Source organism: Pectinophora gossypiella, chromosome 22 (genome assembly GCF_024362695.1).
Source record: "Pectinophora gossypiella chromosome 22, ilPecGoss1.1, whole genome shotgun sequence".
NCBI lineage: Eukaryota > Metazoa > Arthropoda > Insecta > Lepidoptera > Gelechiidae > Pectinophora > Pectinophora gossypiella.
Window position 1 is genome coordinate 1,703,118 of NC_065425.1, and position 27,889 is coordinate 1,731,006.

At 38.8% G+C, this 27,889-nt stretch overlaps 2 protein-coding genes across 2 annotated transcripts in view; one reads left to right on the forward strand and one right to left on the reverse strand.

Annotated features, from left to right (window-relative positions):
* The window catches only part of LOC126376935 (uncharacterized), a 227,877-nt gene that overhangs the window by 162,414 nt on the left and 37,574 nt on the right, over positions 1-27,889 (forward strand). The gene's annotated exons all lie outside the window — the stretch shown is intronic.
* LOC126377027 (rho-related BTB domain-containing protein 1) lies at positions 323-27,693 on the reverse strand. Its single transcript, XM_050024640.1, has 19 exons — positions 27,264-27,693; positions 23,492-23,672; positions 22,073-22,176; positions 21,564-21,647; positions 20,686-20,799; positions 19,860-20,067; positions 18,873-18,965; positions 16,864-17,019; positions 15,952-16,037; positions 8,599-8,725; positions 8,177-8,314; positions 5,967-6,080; positions 5,150-5,320; positions 4,201-4,388; positions 3,723-3,783; positions 3,064-3,197; positions 2,398-2,519; positions 1,530-1,647; positions 323-692 (listed from the first exon to the last, which is right to left on the reverse strand). The coding sequence occupies exons 2-18, from the start codon at positions 23,669-23,671 to the stop codon at positions 1,547-1,549; spliced, it is 2,181 nt and encodes a 726-aa protein (XP_049880597.1). The 5' UTR covers position 23,672; positions 27,264-27,693; the 3' UTR covers positions 323-692; positions 1,530-1,546.

Consider the following 27,889-nt stretch of genomic DNA (forward strand, 5'->3'; position numbering starts at 1 on the left):
AGAAGTATTTTAAGTTTTAGTCACACTGATTTGAACGAGGACAGAGATTTTTTTTTTAATAATTTTTCATTCTTTAGTGCAGATTATGGTTATGGATAATTAATAAGATTTTAAGCTTCCAGATTTAATTTAAAGCAATAAAAATGACTTTAAAAAAGGCACTTTTGACGACTTTCTCTGTCCACTTCGAAAATGTTATAAATGGTTTTTGAGCATTTGTTATTTATTATTTTTATTAAATATTACAGTAGACATAGTAAGAAAAAGAGTTTTATAATTTATTTATATCAAATCTACTCTTGTACCCAGTGTGACCAAACATTATTATGATAAGGGCTCAAGTCATAAAACAGTCATAAAACACAACTTGTAATATTCGTCTTTTATGACATGTGACCCGATTCAATACAGCTTTTTGATGAAAAATTTATTTTGTAATTTTATCAGATTTTACCACGAACTTATATAAAAAAAGTTAATTAATACTGACGAATCTAAACGTAGCAGTCAAGTGTATTTACGAGTAATTCGAGAGTGCGAGCGACTATGATAGTTAATTAGTAAATATATCAATAGTTATATTATTATCCGACTTTACAGATTAGGTGTAAACGTGGAAAAGTATCAGTATAGTCAGAATGGTGCTCATGAAACACATCGACACTGGTAGGAGCACCGCGAAACGGAGAGACCTGTGGGAAAACACATGTTTAATTCGTGAAAAAGTATAACAGGTGTGGTGTCTTACGTTACAAGATGATGCGTGCAGCAGTTGGTAAATACGTTGCACAGTATGCACAGTCTATTCTACGTAGGAATTTTTGCCACGATCGACTGGACCGACAGTCAATCAATCGGTTGACCACCCCTGCTCTATACCATAGTAATGGGTACCCATGGGCACGGGTAATAAATAACGAGTCCACATTGTTGGTCTGGTAATGCACAGCATACAAGTTGATAGCACGTCCGTCTTACATGGTCGGTAAGCTAATACTGACTGACTGAGTGTTACTGAGCTGAGAGCGCTACCCCCACCACTTACTCAGCGTACATTGGCCCCGATTCCTGCAGACACCGCCTAATTTTATTTTAAGTTATATCCGTCATTTTCATATCCGTCGAAAAGGAAAGGGACGGATGATTCACAGCTCTTAATTTTAGGAAGAATGAGTAAATGAATGAATAACCCGGGCGAATCAAAAGGTACGTCGCTGGTATGCAATCCGTTTGACGTGCTGTCTACTTAACTGTGTCGGGTTATTGACGGATGTAAATTTTTTAGACGGTTGGTTTAGATTTGTGCTTAAAATTGACGTGTGTTCCATAAATTTTATGCTTGTCGATTACCCGTCCCTTTCCTTTTCGGCGGATAAGAAAATGACAGATACAACTTAAAATAAAATTAGATGGTATTTACAGGAATTAGCACCATTGTATTGGTTAACATATTTACGCATGCACTATAGTAGGTACTAGGTTCGTATGCTATTTTTTTATTTTAATTATAAACGGTTAGTGTTACGTACCTCCAGTAAGGCAGGTGTCAGAGCGGCGGGTGGTGCGGCTGATCGGGAGGCCGGCACAGCGCCGCGGCCTCGCCGGCGCGGTGCTCGCCGCCACCGCCGCTGCCGCGACGGACTTTACCTGCGCACGGGCACGCATACTGCACTATACAGGGGGTCTGTTTGACACTTTCAGAGACACTGACACAGAAGATTGGATTCAGAACTAGAATCCGAATCAGAGATCAAAGTCGAAAATTATTGCAAAATTATAGGCTAGTTGATAAAGTTACCACGTTCCAGGACAAAAATGAAGCGTTACACTGTTAGGTGTTAGAACCAGTTCGTAATATAGCATAATACTTGGAATCAGAGTCGGAACAATATCATAGAATAAGGGATAATACTAGGTAAAGAACGGCAATTCTCCGCTCCCCACCAGCGGCTCCCCCCCCTTCGGTCTTACTTTAGTTTGCAATTGTACGAGCGTCAGACGTCACACACACAGATGCGCGTGTACGATAACATCAATGTGTAGTGTCTGTGTAAAATGAGATGTTATGTTGATGTTGTGTTGTGTTGTGTTAGGTTGGTTTGGACACGCAGAGCGGATGAAGGATAATAGAATTGCAAAAGAGGTATATAAAGCGAAAGTTGATGGTAGGGCTGGCAGAAGAAGACCGAGATGGACTTACATTGATCAAATTGGAGATGTCCTTAGAAAAGGTTCAATACGATCTACTCTGAACCGGCGTGCGTGTATGAAGCGATTGATGAATGTGGAGGAAGCAAGAGAAGTGTGTCAGGATCGAAGCAAATGGAATTCTATAGTCTCTGCTTACCCCGGTGGGAAATAGGCGTGAGTTTATGTATGTATGTATGTGTCACTCACTAGTGAAGCAGAGGCAGCCAGTCTGCTGGCCAGCCTGCAAGGACGCTCCCGGCCGCAGTTCCTTCAGCTCCTTGCTCTGCTCTGACAGGCACTTCTGGTAGTAGTCGTACTCTTTCAAGTACCTGTGGATAAATGGTAATGCTTGCAACATGTCACCTTTGTAAGGCGATACAGCTCACCTCCTATAACGTTGGTCTAATAGAAAGCTCGGTGAGGCGTTGATACTTTCTTTCATCTTGGGATGGATATATCTCTGACTACCCCAATAGCTTATATTATATTGTGTTGCCGTATTGGGGGTTACTTACGAATCAGACCATGCCAAGCAATGCAAGCCTTGAAGCAATCTTAAAATCAATATTGTTTAAGACTTCGATGAGGCCTTTTAACCCCTCAGTTTTTGAAAGTCAAATTCGCTGTCAATGAAAAGATATGGTTCAGGAGCTGAATAGGCCACATTGAAGCAATTCAACTAAAAAAGTAATACTTACTGCTGTTTTGTTGACATTACGCATTTATTTTTGTGTGCGCATTATCAAATACCAATTTTGATTTTTTAGATGAATTGCTTCGATTTGTTGTTTTAACCATCCTGATTTCATCCGCCCCGTCATCGTCAGGGATATCGAATGCGCTTTATATATTAAAAAAAAATCACGTGGTTACCAGACGGGCGGCCAGCGGTTGTCCGACAAGTAGTCGCGCGAGGCGGGGCTGAGGTGCTTGGCGCGACACACGCGGTCGTACGCGCCGCACAGCCGCCACATGCACCAGTCCGCTAGCGCGTGCGCGTTGTGCAACTGGATCATAACAATAAAAAATATGATAGGTGCTAACATTAGGACGTTTGTGAGCTAGGTTTTTAGAAGGTCATATTAGGCATTGTATCGTGACGCACTTATTCTTATGCGGGCAAATAACAGATAAATAGATAGATGGATGGATGGACGGACGTGGATGGATGGATAGATAAAATAGTTCATTGAGCACAATGGACACAAGATACAGAAATAAGAGCAACAGATACAGAAAGACACAACGCAACACAAGAATTATACCACAAAACATATATTATCAGAATTATTGTTACTTACTTATATTAAAAGAATTGTTTTCTAAGATGAAAAAAAAATCTTTTTTCGGTAGGTAACATAGTTGCACTCTGAATCGTAATTTTTAAATAACGAACGTCTCATCCGTCTATGTCTACTCGTCGTGTGTCTGCTGCAGCTTCTTACAACCTGTATAGTCGGGGAAAAGAAGCTGCAAGAAAAACCTCGGCACTTGACGTGAAGAGTAAGTATAATATTTAAATAGGTACTAACCTTAACAGGTTCAAGCAACGACAGCGCTATTTCAACGACTTGGTCCTCTTCACCACAGACTCTGCAAAAGAAGTAAATTGATTTTAAACCTGGATTTCCTTCGATGGTTTTAATCTACCGTACCTATTACCTGGTGAGATCATTTTAAAAAAGAATTATTTTCGGAAGGAGACGTTTTAAAGAAGGAACATTTTGGGAAGGCGAATCTTGGAAAATATTCATTTCAAATATCTATACATACATTGCGGAATCAACGAAATAAATTGAAGCAATTCACCTAAAATAGCAATATTGCTTTTTAGATGAATTGTATCAATGTGGCCTTTGTAAACCACCTTGAGAGGTCATTTAAAAAAAACACATTTTTGGAAGGAACAGTTTTAGAAGGCGGAACTTGAAAAAGATACATTATGCGTTTAAAGGTATTAAAGAAGTAAACTGCTGATTGACGCTGACAAAACAACTGTTGGCAACGTACCGGTCTTGGTGCTGCAGATGATCAATGACCCTTGCCTCGACGAGGCTCACGAGCCTGGTCATGCACAGTCTGTTGGCCAACTCCAGGAGCTCCAGACACCGGCGCGGCTCCACGCCCGGGATCTTGTCCGAGTACATGTAGCATAGCAGAATGTGGAATGCATACATCTTCACTCCGGGGAACGAGATCTGTGGATGAAAGTAGGTCTTAAGTGTAGAGCCGAGGGTCTAAAAAGCTCACATCAAAGAAATTCGTCTAAAAAACAAAATATTATAATTTGGCATTTGCGCATATAAAACTAAGTGCGCAATGTCAACAAATGTCAATAGCAATTTTGCTTTTTATATTATGAATTGCTTCATAGGTTTTTTAACCCCCCTGATCTTATCGTTTTGTTTATAATCTAGAAGTATGTAAGAAAAGTTGATGACAGTTTCCATGCAATCTTCTTCAAAATCTAAGAGCGTTATATTTGTATGTGTCTTCTCTAGCCTACTGCTACGTGTGTCACGGCTGAACAAAAAGCCTTACTTCTCTTTTTCTAACGTTTTTTATCCAGTGGCATTGACTCTTTTGGACCTGCTTTTGCTATCTCTACTAGATCAAAGTTGTAATACCGATTAGGAAGAGCGGGGCTTCCTGACACAGATCTTTACACGAGGCTTACTAGGAAGTCCCAATAACGGGGTTATATATGATGTACTATTTAAAGCAAATAAACTATTTTGATTTTGATTTTGATCTAAAGGCATTTATTCTGTGAGCGCTTTTGGCCGATATATACAGGTGTAATTGACATCGTAACTCTTCAACTTCACTCTATATCAACTAGGAGTCATGGTCTAACAAGTTTCCGTTACGATGACACTAACATACTGTATATTTTTGCAATTCCTCTTCATATTTAGCCAACATCAACTTAATCCACGAATGTTCCAAGCCAACTTACAACTCTAGAAATGCTTTCCCGGAAGTGTCCTTGAAACATCGCCTTCATAGGGTCACACCGGGCCATGAGTATCGCTCGGTGAGCCAAGTGGATCCCGTCGTCCAGGTCGAAGGTCACGTCGGCGAACAAGTTCTGATCCACGAACATCTCCCGAAGTCTTTGGGGTAGTGGCTGTAAAGGGAAATGGGGATTTGATAAATCTAAATTTGTCAATTTAGAGGTCTTCTTCTTCTATCGTATGGGTATCGAGTTGGTTTAACAGCCTCATCAACCCTGGTGTCAGGGTTATTGTTGAGCAAGCAACGGCCCCTGACATGACTCATGCAACGACTACATCAGTAAGTAAGTAGTAACTGAGACCAACGGGTTATAATGCCCTCCGAAGCACAGAAATGTTTTTGTTGTGTAAGTTGTCAGACAAAAGCAGTCGCTTCTGTTAAAATTGAACCTGTCGAATCATCAGGTTACGTAAGCGGACCCTGTGAAAAACGGGATAATGCTTGGGAGATGATGAGAGGTATTCCAAACCGAACACTTATTCATATTTATTTGGCATTTCTGGCTAATTATTTATATATATTGGCTGGTTTGCGTGAGAATTATGTCAAAGTCTTTGACCAATAGACAACAGCAGGGAATGTTATCTACGTGGATAAACGCCGTACTCCGCCGTATCGTCACCGCGCGCGGTTGGGAAACCGTGCTGCAAGCACTGGGTAATATAGAATAGAATAGAATAGAATAGAATAATTTTATTTTATAAAGACTTTCTTCTTCTCGTGTGGCGTAAGTTCGATGTTTTTGTGTAGGTACTCACCGTATGAAACTGCTGCATATATCCTTTGTCGAAGAGTAGGTGCTGGTCGAGGATGAACTGACTCAGCTTCATCAGCTCGGGGAAGCCTAGCAGCTCGGCTGCTTGGCGGATCTCCTATAAAAATATTCACAGTCACTTGGTTGGTTTTAATTGGAGAATATTTTGAATAATTATGTTGTTTCGATTCAACAACCCTTAGTATATCTGACAATATTGTTTCTCGTGTAGATTTGCACTTATGATTAGACGTTACGTGAAGTCAAGGAAGTTAAAATAGCCACATCGAAGCAATTCATCCAAAAACAATAATTGCTATTTGACATTTGCGCATACAAAAGTAAGTGCGCAATGCAAACAAATGTCAAATAGCACTATTATTGATTTTTTAAATGAATTGCTTTGACGTGGTCTTTTTAATTCCGCAGAACGATCTCAATTCATGCGAGGGAGTTCTTAAATGATGTTGTGTGGTTGGAGAGGAGATGTTAGATATATACGAACCCAAGTATTTGGAACTAAGAAGGCTAAGGCTTCCGTCTGTGCATCCGACAGATACTTATATGTTACGGAGCTCGGAGATGCCGAACCGCTTTAGTGTTTTTTTATATTGCAAACAGGTTCGAGTTTGAGCACAGTCTCTTTTCACATAAGACAGGCTTAATAAATTCTGGAATCACTAGTTTATAAATCAAAAAGGTTGGGGAGATGGCAAAGGGGCGATTATGGTTAATTGTTATAATATTATGGCTAATAACAGAATTGTAATTTAAACCTATTTACTTTTAATATGTTATATTGCTTGAACACTAAGTTTAATTTTGAATCACACCAGCTACAGTTGAATATTAAATTTAAAAACGACTAAACGTGTGAATTTGACATGTATACGAATATAAATAAATAATGAGTGAAATAAATAGCAATAATGAATAAAAATGCAACTATTAATTAATTATCATAAATAAAATAGACACACTACAAATAGCAGAAGGAGTGTACGCCATAAAACAATAAAATGGTTAAATTAATAAATGATTTTATGATATATTATTATTATTTAGAATTTACCAGTAGTAGTCCAATAGCAGCCGACTGCAGAAGATATTTTTATTATTATAATATAATAATCAATTATTTCGCCATTCGTTTATAATTATTTTATTTTAACAAAAATAAATTCCATAGATAAAGATAGGAAAGGTAAAATAAAATATCGAAATTATAAGGCAAATAAAAAACGTGTATTTCGTTAATAAAGAAATAAGTTTAAACAAAAATCGTTTTTCTGGATTAACGACAACTTTTTTTTTTACTAACAAGTTAATCGTTACTCCAGGGAAAACTGTAGAATAAATAAATAAAAAAGTACTCAGCAGGATAAATAGAAAGTTTCAGATAATATTAGTTTAAAGGAAAGCAGAAGCCATTTGTATTAAAGCGGCCTACGCATTGACAAGATATCAAGTAAATACAAAGACTAAATGTGCAAACAAGTACATTTTAATGGGACATAATATCTTCAGGTGGAGTGACTTTTATTTACCAAATAGTTAAGAACTGAACGCTCAAGTCAGAGTGTCTAAAAAGTCCTTGTGGCCTTTCAAGCAATACCGCAATTTGACATTTGCACATATTAAATGTCAGCAAATGTGAAATAGAAATAAGTATTGCTTTTTTAGATGAATTGCTTCAATGTGGCCTTTGCAACAAAGCCTCCTTTTTGGTAAGTACCTCCGTAGCCAGGATAGATTGAGTGGGCGCATGTGCCCATATTATGTACGTAGGTAAGTTTCCCATTGTTATGCCTCATTTTCACCAACATACACGACATTATCCTGATACCTTGTCTAACATCATCATATTTTGCTGTAACGGCTATTTTATAAGATGGTAACTCAAATCTTCCTCGACTCAGTCTCCAGTTGAGGCGACCTTAAGGAAGACCTTGAATTCAGCTCAAAATCGGTATTCTTAACCGTCGCCTCAATCTTCTTTCAAATTTAGGCCTGCCGTCATTATTTTCGTATTATTATTATGTTGGCAGTATGATATGCTCGACTCCAGTGAGTAAAGATCTCAAGTCGAAGACGTAAATGTCAACTTAAAATAGCAAAATGCTCTGATAAGGCCGAATTGAGTGGAGGAAGTTTTGAGTTAACATTTTAGGATATGGCTGTAAGTATATATAGGCTCTATAAAATTCCTCTTACCTGTTGTTTGAAATTGTTAGGGTCCAGAGACCCGGTGTAGACAAAGCTGATGACTTCATGCATCACTTGTTGGGAGATCAGTTTGCTCATGGTGACGATAGTTTGTGTAGACGAACGGCCATGTTGCACACGTTCGCACTGTAAAGTGAATCATCATCAGCATCATCAGCCCATGAACGTTCCCACTGCTGGGGCACGGGCCTTCCCTATGGATGGATAGGGAGATCGGGCCTTAAACCATCACGCGGGCCCAGTGCGGATTGATGGTTATTAACGATTTGACTAGTTGTAAACTAGCCTATTCTTCAGTTTTTCATCCACTATTACTCACTTTCCTTTATTTTTTATTACTAATACCAATATTTGATGTAATTTATAGATTTCATCCGCTGAACAATAATTTGTTAGAATAATCAACTTACTTTCACGACGCGTATAGAGTTGATAGCAGGGTGAGTGACCTCTCGGTAGAGGTCTGGAGGCTTTTTACAGCTGTCACTTAGAGGCAGAATCTGACATGACGACCGCCGCTTTATTTGGTCCCACACCCTGGGGACAAGGTCATAAAAACCATCAGAACAATTATTTAACGAGTTTGTACCCGTAATAATGGTGGGGACAATGTCATAAAAATATTTAATAATTTTTGAACCATAATTGGATAGTTTCCTAGGTCAAACATAAATTATGAAATTCTGATTAAAATAAAAACAGATGTAAAACTAACGAAAAACATTTTCTTTTTTTCTATTTAATTTATTTATGAATTTTAATCAAGAAAAACGTAATAATAAGTGCGACTATTTATTACGTTTTTCTATGACGTCACACTGTGCTTTTTCATACAAATTATCCATAGTAATTTCGTGTTTTGACGTTTAGGAAAAAGTAACTGATTTGACTAGTTGGAAACTACCGTATTGTGAGGAAAAAATGTGTTAATATATATATATATATATATATATATATATATATATATATATAGTTTATAATTTATATAGTTTAGTATTAATATAGTTTGTTTGTTTCCATTTACGGTGAATGCTGTGTACGCATGTAATTAGCAAACATATATACCAAGTATTTCTTTCTATTTATAATGTTGTCTGTAAAAGTTTAATATGTATTGCTGTATGTGTACCTAAATAAATAAATAAATAAATTATGTTACTAGGCTAACACTAGCTATTAAGGTTTATGTTCCACTATGGATGTGTAAATTGTTTGAAATAAACATACTTATTGAGATTTTATTTTTTATAAAACTTAAGTAAGTACCTATTCGATTTGATTTATAATTCCTAGATTTATTGCTTGATTATCAATGGATGTCACATAGAAAAATTGTATCTACTTTTTAATTTTTAAATTCCATTTAAAAATTGTATGTATTGTATTGTTGTCCCATTTAATTGTATTATTATAATAAAACTAGATGTCGCGTGGTTCGCTCGCAGCAAGCTGCTCGCGTGTTTTGTTTTCCCGCCATTTTTTTACCGCGATAGAATTTGACCAAGACTTGAATAGGTCTCGTGAAATCAAAAAAGTTCTAGGTGCTATAGTTTTGCCAGGCCGTAGGGTGTCTCCCTGATGCGGAGCAGTTTTTCAAGATGACGTTCCGATCACACCCCTATACATCATTTTTACACCCGAGACATTTTCTGGAAAAACAAAAATTTATATGGCGGCCATCTTGTTTTTCGGCCATTTTGTTTTTTTTTCACAGGCGATAAAATTTGACCAAGATTTAAATAGGTTTCGTGAAAATAAAAAAGTTCCAGGTGCGATAGTTTTGCCAGGCCGTAGGGTGTCTGCCTGATGCGGAGCAGTTTTTGAAGGTCGGGAAGTATTTCCATACTCAACATGACATTTTGATCACATCCCTCTTACATCATATTCACCCCCGAGGCATTTTCAGGAAAAACGAAAATTTTGTATGGCGGCCATCTTGATTTTTCGCCATTTTGATTTTTTTTTATCGGCGATAAAATTTGACCAAGATTTAAATAGGTTTTGTGAAAAAAGAATCGTGCCAGATGCGATAGTTTTGCCAGGCCGTAGGGTGTCTCCCTGATGCGGAGCAGGTTTTCAAGATCGAGAAGTATTTCCATACTCAACAATACGTTCCGATCACACCTCCCATACATCATTTTTACCTCCGAGACATTTTCTGGAAAAACGAAATTTTGTATGGCGGCCATCTTGTTTTTCCGCCATTTTGATTTTTTTTCACCCACAATAGAATTTGACCAAGATTTAAATAGGTTTTGCGAAAAAAAAATTGATCCAGGTATAATAGTTGCGCCAGACTGTCGGTTGTCTCCCTGATGCGGAGCAGTTTTCCAGGATCTGGAAGTTTTCCCATACTCACCGGGTGGTCCCGATCACACCCCCCATACACCATTTTCACCCCCCGACACTCCTTCTGGGAGAACAACTATGTCAGTCAGTCAGTCAGTCAGTCAGTCAATACATGGGTTTGTAGCTATATATAATATAACTAGATGTCGCGTGGTTCGCTCGCAGCAAGCTGCTCGCGTGTCCTGTATTAGTTCGAAGCTTTGTATGGCGGCCATCTTGTTTTCGTGAAATCAAAAAAGTTCTAGGTGCTATAGTTTTGCCAGGCCGAAGGGTGTCTCCCTGATGCGGAGCAGTTTTCCAAGATGACGTTTCGATCACACCCCTATACATCATTTTTACACCCGAGACATTTTCTGGAAAAACAAAAAATTATATGGCGGCCATCTTGTTTTTCGACCATTTTGTTTTTTTTTTCACCGGCGATAAAATTTGACTAAGATTTTAATAGGTTTGGTGGAAAAAAAATGTTCCAAGTGCGATAGTTTTGCCACGCCTTAGGGTGTCTCCCTGATGCGGAGCAGTTCTCGAAAACCTGGAAATATACCCGTACTCTACATGACATTCCGATCACATCTCTGTACATAATTTTTACCTTCGAGGCATTTCCGGGAAAAACGAAAATTTTGTATGGCGGCCATGTTGTTTTTCCGCCATTTTGTTTTTTTTTCACCGGCGATTGTATTTGACCAAGATTTAAATAGGTTTCGTGAAAAAAGAATTGTTCCAGGTTTTATAGTTTTGCCAGGCCGTAGGGTGTCTCCCTGATGCGGAGCAGTTTTTCAAGATCGAGCAGTATCGAAATACTCAACATGACGATCCGATGACATCCTTATATATATTTTTTACCTGCGAGGCATTTTCGGGAAAAACGAAAATTTTGTATGGCGGCAATCTTGTTTTTCCGCCATTTTGATTTTTTTTCACAAGCGATTGGATTCGACCAAGATTTAAATATGTAATGCGAAAAAAAATTGCTCCAGGTTTAATAGTTTTGCCAGGCTGTAGGGTGCCGCCCTGATGCGGAGCAGTTTTCAAAGATTGAGAAGTATTTCCATTTTCAACAAGACGTTCCGATTACATCTCCATACACAGTTTTTACTCCCGATGCATTTTCTGGAAAAACAAAATTTTGTATGGCGGCCATCTTGTTTTTCCGCCGATTTGTTTTTTTTTGCCGGCGATTGAATTTGACCAAGATTTAAGTAGGTTTTGCGAAAAAAAAATTGATCCAGGTATAATAGTTGCGCCAGACTGTAGGGTGTCTCCCTGATGCGGAGCAGCTTTCGAAGATCGAAAAGTATTTCCATACTCAACATGATGTTTCGATCACATTCCTCATACATCATTTTTACCCCCGAGGCATTTTCGGGAAAAACGAAAATTTTGTATGGCGGCCATCTTGTTTTTCCGCCATTTTGTTTTTTTTTCACCGGGGATTGGATTTGACCAAGATTTAAATATGTTTCGCGAAAGAAAAATTGCTCTAGGTTTTATAGTTTTGCCAGGCCGTAGGGTGTCTCCCTGATGCGGAGCAGTTTTTCAAGATCAAACAGTATTGAAATACTCAACATGAGGATCCGATCACATCCCTATACATCATTTTTACCCTCGAGGCATTTTCAGGAAAAACGAAAATTTTGTATGGCGGCCATCTTGTTTTTCCGCCATTTTGGTTTTTTTTCACCAGGGATTGGATTTGACCAAGATTTAAATATGTTTCGCGAAAGAAAAATTGGTCCAGGTTTTATAGTTTTGCCAGGCCGTAGGGTGTCTCCCTGATGCGGAGCAGTTTTTTAAGATCAAGAAAAATTTCCATAGTCAACGGGATGTTCCGATTACAACCCCATACGCAGTTTTTACCTCCGAGACATTTTCTGGAAAAACAAAATTTTGTATGGCGGCCATCTTGTTTTTCGGCAATTTTGTTTTTTTTTCACCGGCAATTAAATTTGACCAAGATTTAAATAGGTATCGTGAAAAAATTATTGCTCCAGGTTTTATAGTTTTGCCAGGCCGTAGGGTGTCTCCCTGATGCGGAGCAGTTTTTCAAGATCGAACAGTTTTTCCATACTCAGCTTGACGTTTCGATCACACCTCCCGTACATCGTTTTTACCTCCGAGACATTTTTTGGAAAAATTAGATTTTGTATGGCGGCCATCTTGTTTTTCCGCCATTTTGTTTTTTTTTCACCGGGGATTGGATTTGACCAAGATTTAAATAGGTTTTGCGGAAAAAGAATCGTCCCAGGTGTGATAGTTTCGTCAGACTGTAGGGTGTCTCCCTGATGCGGAGCAGTTTTCCAAGATCTGGAAGTTTTCCCATACTCATCGGAAGACCTTGATCACATCTCCCATACACCATTTTTACCCCCCGACGCTCCTTCTGGGAGAACAACCCTGTCAGTGAGTCAGTGAGTCAGTCAGTCAGTGGGTTTGCAGCTATATATAATATAACTAGATAACTAGATGTCGCGTGGTTCGCTCGCAGCAAGCTGCTCGCGTGTCTTGTTTTCCCGCCACTTTTTTACCGCGATAGAATTTGACCAAGACTTCAATAGGTCTCGTGAAATCAAAAAAGTTCTAGGTGCTATAGTTTTGCCAGGCCGTAGGGTGTCTCCCTGATGCGGAGCAGTTTTCCAAGATGACGTTCCGATCACACCCCAATACATCATTTTTACCTCTGAGACATTTTCTGGAAAAACAAAAATTTGTATGGCGGCCATCTTGTTTTTCGGCCATTTTGTTTTTTTTTCACTGGCGATAAAATTTGACCAAGACTTCAATAGGTCTCGTGAAATCAAAAAAGTTCTAGGTGCTATAGTTTTGCCAGGCCGTAGGGTGTCTCCCTGATGCGGAGCAGTTTTCCAAGATGACGTTCCGATCACACCCCAATACATCATTTTTACCTCTGAGACATTTTCTGGAAAAACAAAAATTTGTATGGCGGCCATCTTGTTTTTCGGCCATTTTGTATTTTTTTTTTACACCGAGAATAAAATTTGACCAAGAATTTAATAGGTTTCGTGAAAACAAAAAAGGTCCAGATGCGATAGTTTCGCCAGGCCGTAGGGTGTCGCCCTGATGCGGAGCAGTTTTCAAAGATCGAGAAGTATTTCCATACTCTTAAAGACGATTCTATCCAAACTCTCATACATAATTTTTACCCCCGAGGCATTTTCTGGAAAAACAAAAATTTGTATGGCGGCCATCTTGTTTTTCGGCCATTTTGTTTTTTTTTCACCGGGGATAAAATTTGACCAAGAATTAAATAGGTTTCGTGAAAACAAAATAGGTCAGGATGCGATAGTTTCGCCAGGCCGTAGGGTGTCTCCCTGATGCGGAGCAGCTATCGGAAACCCAGACGTATTTTCATACTCGACATGACGTTCCGATCACATTCCTATACATCATTTTTATCCCCGAGGCATTTTCAGGAAAAACAAAAAATTTGTATGGCGGCCATCTTGTTTTTCCGCCATTTTGATTTTTTTTCAACGGCGATAAGATTTGACCAAGATTTAAATACATAGTGCGAAAAAAAAATTTATCCAGATGTGATAGTTTTGCCAGGCCGTAGGGTGTCTCCCTGATGCGGAGCAGGTTTTCAAGATCGAGAAGTATTTCCATACTCAACGATACGTTCCGATTACGCCCCCATTCACAGTTTTTACCCCCGAGACATTTTCTGGAAAAACAAAACTTTGTATGGCGGCCATCTTGTTTTTCCGCCATTTTGATTTTTTTTCACCGGCCATAGGATTTGACTAAGAATTAAATAGGTTTTGTGAAAAAAGAATCGATCCAGGTGCGATAGTTTTGCCAGGCCGTAGGGTGTCTCCCTGATGCGGAGCAGTTTTCCATGATCTGGAAGTTTTCCCATACTCACCGGAAAATTTTGATCACATCCCCCATACACCATTTTTACCCCCCGACACTCCTTCTGGGAGAACAACCCTGTCAGTGAGTCAGTCAGTCAGTCAGTCAGTACATGGGTTTGTAGCTATATATATTATAACTAGATGTCGCGTGGTTCGCTCGCAGCAAGCTGCTCGCGTATCTTGTTTTCCCGCCATTTTTTTACCGCGATAGAATTTGACCAAGACTAAATAGGTTTCGTGAAATCAAAAAAGTTCTAGGTGCTATAGTTTTGCCAGGCCGTAGGATGTCTCCCTGATGCGGAGCAGTTTTCCAAGATGACGTTCCGATCACACCCGTATACATCATTTTACCTCTGAGACATTTCTGGAAAAACAAAAATTTATATGGCGGCCATCTTGTTTTTCGGCCATTTTGTTTTTTTTTCACCGGGGATAAAATTTGACCAAGACTTGAATTGGTCTCGTGAAATCAAAAAAGTTCTAGGTGCTATGGTTTTGCCAGGCCGTAGGGTGACCCCTGATGCGGAGCAGTGTTCCAAGATGACGTTCCGATCACACCCCTATACATAATTTTTACACCCGAGACATTTTCTAGAAAAACAAAAATTTATATGGCGGCCATCTTGTTTTTCGGCCATTTTGTTTTTTTTACCGGCGATAAAATTTGACCAAGATTTAAATAGGTTTCGTGAAAACAAAAAAGTTCCAGATGCGATAGTTTTCCCAGGCCGTAGGGTGCCGCCCTGATGCGGAGCAGTTTTTGAAGGTCGGGAGGTATTTCCATACTCAACATAACATTTTGATCACACCTCCCAAACATCATTTTTACCCCCGAGGCATTTTCAGGAAAATTAAAAAATTTGTATGGCGGCCATCTTGTTTTTCCGCCATTTTGATTTTTTTTCACCGACAATAGAATTTGACCAGGAATTAAATAGATTTCGTGAAAAAAGAATCGTTCCAGGTGCGATAGTTTTGCCAGGCCGTAGGGTGTCTCCCTGATGCGGAGCAGTTTTTCAAGATCGAACAGTTTTTCCATACTCAGCTTGACGTTTCGATCACACCTCCCATACATCATTTTTACCTCCGAGACATTTTCTAGAAAAAAGAAATTTTGTATGGCGGCCATCTTGTTTTTCCGCCATTTTGTTTTTTTTTCACCCACGATAGAATTTGACCAAGATTTTAGTAGGAATTAAGAAAAAAGAATCGATCCAGGTGTGATAGTTTCGCCAGACTGTAGGGCGTCTCCCTGATGCGGAGCAGTTTTTCAAGATCTGGAAGTTTTCCCATACTCACCGGGACGTCCCGATCACACCCCCCATACATCATTTTCACCCCCCGACCCTCCTTCTGGGAGAACAATTATGTCAGTGAGTGAGTCAGTCAGTCAGTCAGTGGGTTTGCAGCTATATATATTATAATAATAATAATTGTGAATTGTTAATAAATTTTGTGAATTTGAAAATAAAAAAATATATTTTCCGAATTATAAAAGAGATGGTTATAATAACAGAGTTTTGTAGTAGTCACTACCTCATCTGTTTAGCTTGATCTTGCCTGATCAGGTATTCCGTGTCCTCGTTGAAATCACCAGTTGTCGCTTCGCCCATGCTGCTTACCTACAATTAAAGATAACAGTTTAAATAGTGTTAGTTTCTCTATCTATCTACTTAGTCTGTATCCACCCACTGCTGGGTATAGGCCTCCTCTCTTTCACGCCATCCTTTCCAGTTTATCTGGTTAGGTGTCTGAGAAGACCGGTAACTCTAGTAGTAGTAGTGTAATGTACGTTTACTAGAGTAGCGTACTCGGAAGTACGTAATCTTCTTCTGTTGTGTGGGTTGTGAGGTGAATTACCAACCTCATCAACCCTGGTGTCAGGGTTATTATTGAGCTGTCAAAGGCCCCTGACAGGCTCATCTAACTACTTACTTAAGTACATTTGTAAGTAGTAACCGGGAGCAACGTCTTAACGAAGCGCGGATCATCTTACTTTCGGACAATCAAGTGATCAAAATGTATTGAATCGATCGATTGTTTTATCATATTGCGCATGTTAGACCCTGTTGAATGTTTAAACTATACACCTCTGCCTAGACTGGGATATAGGCGTGATGTTATGTTATGTATACATCATCATCATCAGCCCATTAACGTCCCCACTGCTGGGGCACGGGCCTTCCCTATGGATGGATAGGGAGATCGGGTCTTAAACCATCACGCGGGCCCAGTGCGGATTGATGGTTATTAACGACTGCTAATGCAGCCGGGACCAACGGCTTAACGTGCCTTCCGAAGCACGGAGGAGCTCGAGATGAAAAGTTTTTTTTTGTGGTCACCCATCCTATGACCAGCCTTTGCGAAAGTTGCTTAACTTCCACAATCGCAGACCGAGCGCATTAACCGCTGCACAACCAAGCTCCTCTATTTGTTATGTATACATACCATGCTGCTTTCACTGGAACTACGAGCAAGCTCAGTAGCAAGGCTGGAGGAGTCTGTGGTAAAGAGGCGGTGGAACGCCTCGCAAGCCGCCGCCATCATGAACCGGTGCACAGGGAAGCCCTTCGCTCCGCAAATGATCACCATGTCTGAGAAATACTGCCAACAATACGAGACAGCTTTAGGAAACTGGGTATACCTGACAGTATTTCACCAGTCGTCTGGACGTCTACAGTAGGACTAGGGCCCTGTGCTGGGAGGTTTTCTGGCCACGTCTTTCCCTCAGCGTTACAGATTCCGATGTGGTAGTAGTTTTACAGCTAGTTACATAATATGTAATTTAATTTCTTGACGTTCAAAAAGCGCTAACTTTGTAAGCCAATTTTGAAAAATAAATATTTTTTATTTTTGATTTTTTTTGGACTGATGCCAGACTGATGGATTATTATTTTTATCAGTGCGTAAGTTGTGCCGAATATGGCACTACATAATGTATTGTGTTATGATAGATCTACCTATAATCGTTCCTATTTGTAATAATGATTCAGTATCGTGTAACCTCTCTCAATAAACGCATGTATCGACTATTGGATTTTATTTATCTGAACACACGCAAGATAACAACAGTGGATCACGTCGGGATCACCACTTGAAATCGGGACATCGCTTCTAGATGTTCAGTCGAATGAGACTACCTAATTTTTAAAAATGGCAATGTGCAGGTTGCACTTGCCCATTGCGGTCTCTTTTTATATTATGTATTTGTCTTTGCATTTTGTTTTATTTTTAGATGTCATTATACTTTTACCTATGTCAGGCGCTCGTTTCGTTCCCTATTTTATTATTAGCTATCGAAGGCTTAGGCGATTCGCACACTGCCCCGCGTGATGCAGCGTAGCGCGTGGATGCGTGTTCTTCCGTTGCTTGTAAGTATCTCCGTTTGTATAGAAAACACGCACGGTCTAACACACAGAAAATGCATCCACGCGATGCGGATGCATTTTCTGTGTATCATGCGGGGCAGTGTGAGAATCGCATTAATCGCACCGCTTAACAGGCAAAACAGAATATGACTCGAAGAAATTACTGTGTCGAAATGAGTCCTTATGCAAGTGTATAATTAAATGAGTTGTATGTGCAATAAAAAGGATAGGATAAGACGAATCAATTTCACACCAGGGGGGTTAAAAAAGCCACATCGAAACAATTCATTTAAAAACGCAATATTGCAATTTGACTTTTGCGCATATAAAAGTAATGTGCAATGAATTGCTTTGATGTGGCCTTTTTTAACCCCCTTAGATTTTTGGCAGTAATACATTTAAAGATGTTGTATTAATATTGTTTTCCTTCGGTAAATTACTAATTTTCATACTAACTACTGTTTCATCATCACCAACCCGCAGTGGAGCAGCTTGGTGGAGTTTGCTCCACACTCGCTCCGGTTGTTGAGGTGGGGTCTGTGCCTAAGTGGGACGCATGCGGCTTGTTACTTTTTGATTGAATCATTTGAGAAGATTGGAAAGATTTTAAAGAGTATTTTTTTAATTTGGAGTTCGGAAAAGGAACATTAAAAGTTACAGAATTTCAATCCATCACTGTTTCGTCAAAAATTTTAGTTTTTGCTACTGTTATCTTTATTAGTTTTACAGTGTTGATTCCTGTACACACTATCTTATTTTAGTTATACTGTAATTTTCTTACCCCCTAAAAAAGAATGGGACAGGCATAAAGTACATGGAACGTTCCTTTCCTTTTCGGCGGAGAAGAAAATGACGGGTAAGTATAACTTAAAATAAAATTAGGTGTCTGCAGGAATCGGGGCCTTTATTACTTTAAAATACACAGGAAATTGACACATAATAAGTAATTACCTTAACATACAGCATATGCGCGTATATCTTAGTATTAAGCGCCATATATGCTCAGTGACGTTTTAAAGAAATAAATACCTAACTACTTATTCTTTTTTTATAACAAAAGTTAAATAAAAAATAGCCAATCTTACTCACCTGTTGACGTAACAGAGTTGACATATTTTCTAAGTAAACACTGTTCACCACGGTTACTTCCGGTTCCATAGGTCTCGGAGGTCTGAATGGAGCCTGGAATAAAAAGAAACAGAAATAAAAATAGGTACCCTAGCTACTTTTCAAGGTATAACCCTATCTACTTTTTAAGGTAATCTATTAAATTAAAACGTTAATAAAATTTAATTTAACTTGTAAGGGTACAACTTCATAAAAGTCATAAAAGGTACAATGCCATAAAAAGTAGAGATGTTTGGTAAGTACATAAATATTACCACAAAGTGGCTAGTTAGTTGAATCATGCGTTTTTTTGTAAGTAATAATTTTACATTGGTAAACCCTCTTTGAAAATTATTACCTATCTATTCTTTTCAAACATAGAGCAAAACGGACCTCCGCTTGTACCTAAAAATAATTTTAATGTGTATCTGTTTCTATTTCATTCCGAAAGTTATGTATCGTAAATATTTAATTAATCCTACTATTTATACTTACTTATCAATCGCGTGTGTTGTTCTTTTTTAATTTTATAGTTATGTTGTTCAATTTTACAATCAAGCCGTACTCTATAACATTTAATAATATACTACGTATAGAACGGCAATTCTCTGCTCCCCGCCAGCGGCTGTGCTAGGTTTACCTCAACCCCCTTCCCTCGGTCTTACTTTAGGCTGGGTTTCCACTGACGCGGAGATGTGCGGATTAGACCAATCACAGCGATCGAGAGAGCGAAAACGAAGACGCTCTGTCACTCTCTCCCTCACGGTGATTGGTCGATTTCTGCACATCTCCGCTCCTCTCCGCCCAGCTCCGCGTTAATGGAAATGCAGCCTTAGTCTTCAATCGTATGGTCGTCTAACGTCACACACACACAGGTGCGCGTGTACGATAACGTCAATATGTAGTGTCTGTGAAAAACGAGGTTTTTTGTGCGTGACTCTGCCTTGCATAACATAACAAATACTTTACCTGCAAGAGCGGCCTCTGCACTCGCTTCAGGTTGGTCATCCAGAACCGCTGCTGCCTCCTGGCTATCAAGGCGGCTCTGATGGCATTCTCAAATACTTCATTGACACCGTAGTATGTGAACACTGATGTTTCATAGTAGTAGATACCGAATTCGTGGGCCAATGCGCGCCCTTGATCGGGCATCACCAGGTCGCTTTTACGAGGTGCCCTGGAAAGAAACGTAAGTAAGTCAATGATGCCCCGTCCCCAGAAATGTTTCTCCCACCCATACTTTCATTCATACTATTTTGCTATACGGCTCCTATGCTTTGGCAAAACTGTACAAACAGCTAAATAAGTAAGTAATTAAAACAATTAAACAGACTTCAAAATCAATCTCATAAAAAATACGAACTAACGTAAGGTACTTACAATATTTTTTTAATACTTTTTAGATTATTTGAACCTTGAAACTTGAATTGGGACGAAGCGCAACTTATACAACGTATTTGGAAACGATGGTGCTTCGAATCCCGGTGGCGAAATATGACAAAATATACTTTTATACATTATAGACAGTTGTCAATCATCCGTCCCTTTCCTTTTCGGCGGATAATAAAAATACGGGTATAACTTAAAATAAAATTAGGAGGCGTCTGCAGGAATTGGGGCCATTTTGTTGTAAATTATAGTTTTGCTGAAGTATCTCACCTGATAAAAAGACTACTTTTCGGTGGATAAGAAAAAGTCGGGTATAGGTAACTTAAAATAAAATTAGGAGGTGTGTGCTCGTCGGGGAATCGGGGCACATTTTGTTGTAAATTATAATTTTGCTGGAGTTACTCACCTGATAAAAGGGCTCCGGTCCTTGCAGTAGTTGAGGTAGGTTTCGTCCCGGTACATGTAACGCAGGTCGTTTTTACAACCAACCAGCAATATAGGGGTGTTTGGGCAGAACCGTCTGAAAATAATATTAGATATGTTTACTTTTTCTGTATAATATAATCGCTTATTCAAATACATATAATTTTCGTGCCGTGTAGCTTAAAAATCTGCTCACAATGACATTGGTAGGGTAGCTTAAGTTGGTTTGTTAAACACTTTGTTAAATGTTTTGTTTTTTAATCTAAATAAATAAAAATAAAATATCTTTATTCAGTAGGCAACATTGAATCGTCATTTTTTACATAACGAGCCTCTTATCCGTCTAAAACTACTGCAGCTTCTCACGTCTTGTATAGCCGGGGAAATTAAGCCGCAAGAAAAGCCTCGGCACAGGGCCCTAAACAATCTTTAAAAAAACATATAATTTAGTAATTTGGCTGCCGAATATCAGTTCCCAGACAGTTAATCCCATGCATTCCATAGAGCAACACGAACCTCCGCGACATGCATTCATATCTTCTAACTAATCACTAACCTTTAAGTTTCTATTCTTCTATCGTGTGGGTTGTGAGGTGGATTACCAAACCTCAACAACCCTGGTGTTAGGGCTACTATTGAGCCCGCAAAGGCTCCTCACTAAGCGTTTATAATAATCCCAACGGGGTCAATTAATTATTTCGAATATACCTAATTATCTCATAGTAATCTCTTAGAATGGCGTGCTAAGCCGCCCCCTCCAATTGATTGAGGGGAGGCCTGTTCCCAGCAGTGGGACGCATATACGCTATTTTATGTTCTTATATTTATGTATTAAACCCTCCAAAAAACCAAGTAACTCACCTGATCTCCGGATACCACATCGCTCCACAATTCCTTAAAGAGATGGGGTTTGTTATCGAAAAACATAAGAGCACCACATCCGATCTGCAAAAATAAAAAGTAAATGAAAACATCACGCGATAAGAACACAGAAAACAGACCTACCTAACCTTCGCGTATCGGACAAAACGAAGAGTACAATCTAGAACGCGTGAATGAACATCGTCACGGATTCGAAACCTAGCTTGGGCTATAAACCACTGATTCGACTTGCGATCTTTGTGTTAGGCTGCGTTTCCATTGACGCGGAGCTGTGCGGAGATGAGCGGAGATGTGCAGGAATCGACCAATCACCGCGCAGCAGAGTGACAGAGCGTCTTCGTTTTTCGCTCTCTCGAACGCTGTGATTGGTCAAATCCGCACATCTCCGCTCTTCTCCGCCCATCTCCGCGTCAGTGGAAACCCGGCCCGAAAGAGATAGATAGACGTCAATAAATTGTAACAAAATATTTATTGAATTTCTCATTTACCTTCCGTAAGCAAATCTTCTGTCCTTCTCATGATCACCGAATGTGTCCCAGAGGCGCAGCGATACGTTGACCCCGTCGACGACCTCCCAGGACCTCTCTAATACCTGCAGGAAATACAGGGTGTTAGTGATATAAGCCCACGACTATATCCCAATTGGGCCTTCGTTCTCTTAATATTATATTCTCAAAATATTACATTCGCAAAACATTACATTCGCAAAATATTATATTCTCAATATATTATCTTTTGTATAATGAAGTACAAAAGTATTATTCATAAAAAAGTAGATAAACATTATTACTTTACATATTGCACGACAATTAAATCCCCCCCTGTGATCCATCTATTAAGTACAACATTATTATGTACATCGCGCAAACCTGCGGGCTATCATATTAGCCCTTACAGACAGCGCCCTCCGCTCCTGCTCAATATCCGCGTTGACACTGAGGTCGGCAGTAACTATGTGCCCCAGATACTTAAACTGGCTTTTCCATGTTAAACCGTGGCCACCTGCATAGCTACTTCTCACAAACCCGCATCAGTCTTCTCAAGCCGCAGATCGCTATAGAAAGTTAATTGATTTTTTTTTCGTTACTAGAGAATGATTATTTTTTACATATTTTCTGTTTCATTGTACAGGTAATATTTTGAGAATATAATATTATGAGAACGAAGGCAATTGGGGTCGTCAGAGGTATATCCATCGCAAGATAAACTAAATATCCACACCTCACCGAAGTTTCTGTTAGACCAACGTGATAGGTGTTCAGCTGCATCAACCAGGGAATGCAATCCCGACTCGAGATCCCGCGGGATTGTAAATGTCAAAATACTTATTTTTAAAAAGAAAAGAAAAACCTTTATTCTTCATTATTTTCATTGAAATTTTCAAGAAAACTTGATTGATTTGAAAATCACCAAAAAAAAATCCAATCCCGTCAAATTCGAATGGGATCTCGGAAAATTTATGAAAATATTAGTGTTTTTTTGTTAGGTCAGACAGGCAGTCGCTTCTGTAAAAACCGGACCTGTCAAATTTTCAGGTATTGCTAAGGAGATTTTAGTGTTTTTTTTTAATATTTTCAGTTCCATATTCTGCTTTAGCATAGAATAAATAAAAATTGCATTTTATTGAAAATCATTAATGTAAATCAAACAACGCGAGAAGTCGTTCGACAATAAGTAATTAATTGGGACCTAGGTTGTGAGGTGGATTACCAACCTCATCAACCCTAGTGTCAAGGTTACTATTGAACCGCCAAAGGACCTAACTCATGTAGCGACTACGTACTTACATCAGTAAGTAGTAACCAGGACCAACGGCTTAGCGTGCCTTCCGAAGCACGGTTCGTCTTACTTTCGGACAATCTGGTGATCAGCCTCCTCCTAACCAAAGTAATGATCGATACACATACGTCTTTATAAATCCTGTACTGATCAATCGCCCAGACGGTAGGCACGTGGGTGGTCATCAGTTGCGCGAGCGACACGTGCTTGTTGCAGGCGCGTGCGCATATCAGCCGCGTCTTGCCCACCGCCGTGTCCCCCACCACCACGCACTTGACCAACTCCTGGTGTGGTTGCTCCTGGTCCATGCTTTGAAAAAAAAAATCTAAAGGTTCAAGGTTTAAGATACTTTATTTCTCAAAAGAAAACATTTGATTCGCTTACTGAGAAGTAATCACTTTCATATGAGTACTTTTAAATAACATTGGAGTTGGACTAATTGAACTAGAAAAAGAAGTAGGTAGGTAGGTACTTAACACGTTGACAGTCCACTGACCCATATACGGGTCATGACAGACTAGCTCCATACGTCCGTGACCCATACATGACCCATACACTTGGATCCCGGGTAACTTAGCAAAGGTTGAAGTAATATGCGGGACTTACAAGGAAGTCAAAACGGTTTTTATGGGGACTGTCAACGTGTTAAATAACATTCCGAGAGTTACTATACTCATCATCATTGGCCTTATACGTCTGTTTCAGACGATTTATGACGTCATTGCCTCGAAGAAATGCAAACTACTTATACTAATTACAAATTAAAAGAAACCTGCTTATTAGTTACACATCTCAATTTGGATACATTATTCTTGTCACAATTTCTTCCAAAATCCATGTGTTATCCATGAAATTAGAAGGTTAAACGAAATAAAAATCATGTACGGTCACAAGCATTAATATGTATATGTCGTGGCCATATCATAGAATTGATCATTTCATGAAATGATCGACCATTTCATGAAATGGTCGTATTTCATGAAATAGAACAACATTCGTTGGCCACATCATGATGTGGTTTGGCCAGATCAATGAACACAAAACGTTTAACGATATGACCAACTAAATGCATGATTACTTCATGAAATGGCCAAACGTTAGCGATCATATCGTAAAATAGTAACATTATCCACCGGTAGTGGCGCTGGTGTCGCTTTGTTTTTGTTTTGCATAATGGCGGCGGACAATAATTATTCTTGTGTGAACGCGAATAATACGAATAATAATGAGCAAATACAAGATAAAAGTGCAGTGAAGCAATGTTTTGACACTAAGGTGAAAAGAAAAACTCGTTTTAACAGTAGACAGCAAGTTTATTTTTATTTTTAGGTTATATGGCAAATAATGAAGGTCGAGTGACCACGCTACGTAAATCAATGGACTATTATTGGATTTCAAAATATGATATAATTAAAACTGCGAATGAAGAGATATTAATTTTAAAAAAGAAAAATATAGACGATCCTACTGTCCGTAAAGTTTCTTTTTTTGACGTGACTTATTGTAGATTTGCCACAGATGGCATTAACTACTTGAAACGGGATTTTATTAAAACGCATAAATGTTTTTGTCATAATTTAAATTATCATAATCCTTTTTTTTATAATTTTTACAAGGCATAACGGTAGGTTAGGGTGCGGCGGGGGTGGCCCTTGGGCCACCCCTAAGCCGCCAGTATGTTTATCTTACACACGAAAAGTATACTGAATGATGACCAATGGCATGAAATAGTGTCAAAAAATATGACGACGACTTCAAAGCGAGATGCAGTTACGGCGTATATGTCAACTACATCAACACTCCGTTAATCGAAAATGACTTTTTAATTTTTATTTGACTTTTAAACATTTTTGTACTTTGTACTAGAGTAATACATTATTTCCTACCTTATTTAGCGTTTTTATTACACCACTTATCATGGACACCCTACATTAATGATATGGCCAAACGTGGATGGAAATATCATTAAACGCTGACGTTTAAACGATATGGTCAGTTAAAGTTGGCCATTTCATGAAATACGACCATTTCATGAAATGGTCGATCATTTCATGAAATGGTCAATTTTATGATCTGGCCACGACATATACACTTTGGTACCATGTCACATTAACTTTTTTGACAAATTGAACTGTACGTCTCACTAAATGTCAAATATGTTAGTGCGACAGAGTCCTAAAGTGGGTACATTATATTGCTCATGACTGTACAGCGCCATCTATTTTATTTTTGAGGAACGTAGCCTCTTCTTCTTCTTCTATCGTGTGGATTGAGAGGTACATTACCAACCTCATCAACCCTGGTGTCAGGGTTATTATTGAGCCGCCAAAGGCCCCTGACATGGCTCATGTAACGACTACTTACTTACATCATTAAGTAGTAACCGGGACCAACGGCTTAACGTGCCTTCCGAAGCACGGATCATCTTACTTTTTGGACAATCAGGTGATCAGCCTGTAATGTCCTAACCAAACTAGGGATCACAAAGTGATTTTTGTGATATGTCCCCACCGGGATTCGAACCCGGGATCTCCGGATCGTGAGCCCAACGCTCAACCACTGGACCACGGAGGTCGTCACGTCACGTCACGTAGCCTCGAAAGTCCCGCATAGGTACAAATGGAATTCTCAGACGTATAGGTATAATCAAGGTTAGCACTACTTTACCTATCTACTTGCTACCTTTGTGTGTTTGTTGCTTAGAGAAAGTTTAAATCGAAAGCCATTACAAAAGCTTCTAAGGCTGTTCAACTTTTTGACAAGTGCGTCAATCATGGTGACAAGTAAATGCGACTATAAATAGTACGTTATATTGGCGCCTTATTCTGAAAACTGAGTGATTTTCTTCAATAAAAAAATCTCGATTTCTTTGAATTACTTACTTAATTTCAAACAGGGTAAAAAGCGTTAAAGTCATGAGTCATGTCAGGGGCCTTTGGCGGCTCAATAGTAACCCTGACACCAGGATTGATGAGGTTGGTAATCCACCTCACAACCCACACGATAGAAGAAGAAAAAGGAGTTCGTAGCCTGGAAAGACCCTCATTGATTTCATTTATATCGCCGTTCATGGCCACCCTATTAGGGAATACGGGCGTGAAGTTATGTATACGTAAATACCTACCTATCTAGATTCTAAATCTTCTATTTAATTGTACTTGTACAGGAGTAGAAATACACTACCATTAAACTTTCAATCCATATTGATTATAAATGCGAAAGGATATTATGTCTTCACGACTAAACCGCTGAACCGATTTAAATTAAATTTGGAATGGAGATAAGTAGAGACCTAGGGAAGGACTAAAGATAGTTTTTATCCCGGAAATTACCCCTTAAGGGGATGGAAAACGTGCCGTACCTACGCGACAACCGAAGTCCACGCGAACAAAATCGCGTAGGTACGGAAAATGTTTACATTTAATACTACACGGATTGTAAATAAGTACCTATAAGTATATTGTAAAAATGTTTTTGTATAATTATTTTTTATAAATCATAGATAATTATCTAACATTTATAATTTTATTACCAATGAACAATCGAACGTCCCTTTCCTAATTCATTTGACAGATTGAATATCAAGTTTGATTGAATGTTAAAACATCCAGTTTTAATAACATTATTGAATCGATCGATTTGAATACTGAATCTTGTTTAGTCATGTAGGTAATTTCGGTTACGAAAAACAACGTCTTTGTGTTTTGCAAGTCATCCTATACATGACAAATCACAAAATATATTTAACTTCGATACATAAAGTCGATAAAACAGTTACATTTCCCAACTTTTGGTTATATTTAAGCTTAGTTAGTAACAAGAAACGCCTTAGAAATCCTTTAATATGAACAAAATTGTTTCCAATGCACAAAAAGGAAATAAAAATGTAAATTCACTTACGTTGTCGTACAAAGAACACTCACAACTATAACCACTCAGCCACTAAACGATGCACATTGATCATCTATGCATTTTACACTGCGAAATCAAACATTTACAATTAACACAGGATTTGCATTACACGGAGAAATATTGGGAATTTATTTCACGATATTACAAGCTAATGGTTTAACTTCGGTTTGTAGCAATGCGTTCTGCGCATGTCTTAAAAACTGACTTGCGCAGATACGAAACGGGACCCCGCGCGACGCACTCATTTTAATTTTGTTATTGACAATTTTTCCTGTCAACGAACTTTTAGCCGTTAGTATTTCACGAGGAACAACAAGGATTGACCAATACACTATAATTGCGTTTGAATTAGTAAATGACCTCCATCCGTTACATGTTTAAAAGGGTGTGTTCGTTTTATTGTGAACATTGTAGTACATGTCGAAGACTTCTGCCAAAGGTCGTTGAATGTACAATTGGTGTACCTACATAAACGCTATAAATAAACTCGAGCACATAAAAGGACAATGAACGTTCAGCTTTTATGATTTTATAACGTCTCCATGCAGCAGTTTATCCAGACGCCTGTTGAGTTTATTAAAGCAATGATGTTGCAAGGAGTTTCACCGGGCGGT

Excerpts from the sequence above, each read along its gene's own strand:
- LOC126377027 (XM_050024640.1), bottom strand. The coding sequence starts at position 23,671 with ATGGACCAGGAGCAACCACACCAGGAGTTGGTCAAGTGCGTGGTGGTG. Across the intron at positions 8,315-8,598 it reads ACTCTATACGCGTCGTGAAA|TGCGAACGTGTGCAACATGG; the intron begins GTAAGTTGATTA and ends TTCACTTTACAG. Across the intron at positions 2,520-3,063 it reads AACCGCTGGCCGCCCGTCTG|GTACTTGAAAGAGTACGACT; the intron begins GTAACCACGTGA and ends ATTTATCCACAG.